We start from the raw sequence: 3,518 nt of genomic DNA, 5'->3' as shown, positions 1-3,518 counted from the left end.
TTGGGAACAATAAGCTCACGGGAGGGCCTTTCCCCACCCCTCTCCATCCCTACCTTCACCCTGCTGCTTCTGTGGAATGATAGCCCAGCATGATCAGGAGAATGCCTCACCCAAGGAAACTAGGAATGCTGAGAAACCAGGCACTGCCACAGATTCTTGGGCTTCATCTTTTTCCTTGCTTTCAGTAACTCCTCTGACCCTTCCTCTTTTTCAGGTTGACCGAAAGCAGCTTCCAAGATGTCCCACCAGTACACTCTGCCAGTGATCCTGCCCCCTGCCCTCTCTCAGGAGCCCCTCAAGCCTGCTTCTCCTCCCACCGATACCCAGCAGGAGCAAGTGAAGCAGTCAACTCCACTGCCTGCCCCATGCCAGGAGGTACACTCAGAGCTCCCGGGGGAGGTCCCCTTGGAGCTCAGGGAGAAACACACAATTGTGAAGGGGGTGCCTGAGCAAAAGTGTGAACCAGAGCAAGCAGAGCCAGAGCAGCAAGAACAGCACGTGGAACAGCAGCAGCAAGAGTCTCAGGTGCAGGAAGTGCATGTGGAGCTGCAGCAGCAAGAGTCACAGGTGCAGGAGCAGCACGTGGAACAGCAGCAGCAAGAGTCTCAGCTGCAGGAAGTGCATGTGGAGCTGCAGCAGCAAGAGTCACAGGTGCAGGAGCAGCACGTGGAACAGCAGCAGCAAGAGTCTCAGGTGCAGGAAGTGCATGTGGAGCTGCAGCAGCAAGAGTCACAGGTGCAGGAGCAGCACGTGGAACAGCAGCAGCAAGAGTCTCAGGTGCAGGAAGTGCATGTGGAGCTGCAGCAGCAAGAGTCACAGGTGCAGGAGCAGCACGTGGAACAGCAGCAGCAAGAGTCTCAGGTGCAGGAAGTGCATGTGGAGCTGCAGCAGCAAGAGTCACAGGTGCAGGAGCAGCACGTGGAACAGCAGCAGCAAGAGTCTCAGCTGCAGGAAGTGCATGTGGAGCTGCAGCAGCAAGAGTCACAGGTGCAGGAGCAGCACGTGGAACAGCAGCAGCAAGAGTCTCAGGTGCAGGAAGTGCATGTGGAGCTGCAGCAGCAAGAGTCACAGGTGCAGGAGCAGCACGTGGAACAGCAGCAGCAAGAGTCTCAGGTGCAGGAAGTGCATGTGGAGCTGCAGCAGCAAGAGTCACAAGTGCAGGAGCAGTATGTGGAACAGCAGCAGCAAGAGTCTCAGGTGCAGGAAGTGCATGTGGAGCTGCAGCAGCAAGAGTCACAAGTGCAGGAGCAGTATGTGGAACAGCAGCAGCAAGAGTCTCAGGTGCAGGAAGTGCATGTGGAGCTGCAGCAGCAAGAGCCACAGGTGCAGGAGCAGCATGTGGAACAGCAGCAGCAAGAGTCTCAGGTTCAGGAAGTGCATGTGGAGTTGCAGCAGCAAGAGTCTCAGGTGCAGGAAGAGCATGTGAAGCAGAGACAACAAGAATCACAAGTGCCAGAAGTTCATGTGGAGCAGCAACAGCAAGAGTCACAGGTACAAGAAGTGCATGTGGAACAGCAACAGCAAGAGTCACAGGTGCCAGAAGAGCATGTGAAGCTGCAGCAACAAGAGTTGCAAGTACAGGAAGTTCATGTGGAGCAACAAGAGTCACAGGTGCCAGAAGTGCATGTGGAGCAGCAGCAGCAAGAGTCACAGGTGCCAGAAGTGCATGTGGAGCAGCAGCAAGAGTCACAGGAACAGGAAGTGCATGTGGAGCAGCAGCAGCAGGAATCACAGGTGCCGGAAGTGCATGTGGAGCAGCAACAACAAGAGTCACAGGTGCCGGAAGTGCATGTGGAGCAGCAGCAAGAGTCACAGGTGCCGGAAGTGCATGTCAAAAAGCAACAGCATGAGCTACAGGAACAGGAAGTGCAGCAGCAAAAAGAACAGCACGAGAAATATCAGGAAGCAGAACACCTGGGGCCGCAGCTGGAGCAGGAGAAAACACAAAGAGAGCAGCACCTAAATGGACAGCTGGGACAGGGGAAGGTCTTGGGCCAGCAATTGGATCAAGAACCAGCAAAGAGAGAGGAGCAACTGGAAAAGAAAGAGGAGCAACTGCTGGAGCAGCAGCAGGGGCAGCTGAAACAGCCTGTGTCTGTCCCAGCTCCTGGCCAGGTCCAAGAGATCCAACCAGTCATTCCACTGAAGGGAAAAGTCTTGCCCTCTGAGGAAGCAGGAGGTGTAGTGCCTTCTAAACATAAGTAACCACCTGCAGTGTCCCAGAGGCCCCGGAAATCCCATACAAGTGAAAAGAGAGCCAGTGGCCTCGCTTATCTCGGGCCCCCAACCTGGGTGACCCGCCTCATCTGTGAACCTGCCTGACCCTGACCTTCTGCATGTCTCTTTGATAGGGCTGGGGTGGGGGGAGTTACAGCCCAGCATCCACCTCTGACGAGCCCAATCCCAACCTCAGGTGGCCAGAGGCTTTACCTGAGGAGAGAGTGACTATAGCTACTCTGACTACGTCCCCACTATTATAGCTGAAAATGTGAGCGTGTACAATAATACAGAATAAATCCTGGAAGGCTTGGAATCCTGTATTTTCTTTGAATTTTTACTCTATCACTCACCATATAAAAACCCGTGTGCAGGTTAAAGGTTGAGCATGACTCTCTTGGCCAGTTCCCACAGGTGGACAGATACTCTGACCCCTTGATTCTCTACCCCAAACCACTCAATACATTCAATAGCTTCTAAAAAGGAAATGAAAACAACAGCAAAACAAAAGTTCACTCATGTACCTGAAAGTAGCACTCAACAGTCAGGAAGAGGGAATGGGTTACCTTGGCTGAGGGACGAGGGTCTATTCATCTCAGTTCAGCCCTGCTTTCCATTATACCTACTGAACCCAATCCTAACCCAGTGCTAAAGGCATGGGTAGGGAGTGGGGGTTCCACCTGGATTCTGGCGCTTGCCCAGATTTTCTCTCCACAGAATGTGCTCATGGTTTCCAAGAGACTTGGAACTCTTGACATGGTTAAGAAAGACTTTAGGAAAGTAAATTGGCAGAATTGGAGAAGATGGGGAGAAGAGGGACTTCTGGGACAGGTCTCTGATGGAGAAAATGTCACTAAGGGAAGCAGAGTTTGGGCCAACTGGAATCAGAGGAGCCAATAGCTTGCAGAAATACAGATCTAAGATCATTGCACTGGTTTTCCCTCCCTGACATTTCTGTAGCCTTTACTACCTACCATCAACCACATCAGGACACGGGGCTCTTTCCTTCCTGGGAATCACCATGTGTGTGCACTCAGTCATGTCTGACTCTTTGTGACCCTATGGACTGTAGCCCACCAAGTCCCTCTGCCCATGGAATTTTCCAGACAAGAATACTGGAGTGAGCTGCTATTTCCTCCTCCAGGGGGTCTTCCTGACCCAGGGATCAAACCCACACCTTCTGCATCTCCTGCATTATAGGCAGATTCATAACTGCTGAGCCACCAGGGTTCTGATAATTTAATATCATCTCAGGCAGGTTTTCTCAAGTTACCCAAAGCTGTTTCATCACAATCATGAGC

The 3,518-nt window shown here is 52.5% G+C and overlaps 1 protein-coding gene across 1 annotated transcript; it reads left to right on the top strand.

Annotated features, from left to right (window-relative positions):
• Positions 1 to 237: 237 nt before the first annotated feature.
• On the top strand, positions 238 to 2,205 carry IVL (involucrin). The gene is made up of 4 exons (XM_065926857.1): positions 238 to 525; positions 820 to 1,197; positions 1,408 to 1,575; positions 1,777 to 2,205. Exons 1-4 carry the CDS (start codon positions 238 to 240, stop codon positions 2,203 to 2,205), a joined length of 1,263 nt encoding a protein of 420 aa, XP_065782929.1.
• The last annotated feature ends 1,313 nt before the right edge of the window (positions 2,206 to 3,518 follow it).

Source organism: Muntiacus reevesi, chromosome 1, assembly GCF_963930625.1.
Source record: "Muntiacus reevesi chromosome 1, mMunRee1.1, whole genome shotgun sequence".
Taxonomy (NCBI): Eukaryota; Metazoa; Chordata; class Mammalia; order Artiodactyla; family Cervidae; genus Muntiacus; species Muntiacus reevesi.
This window is presented reverse-complemented; position numbering and strand designations above follow the sequence as displayed.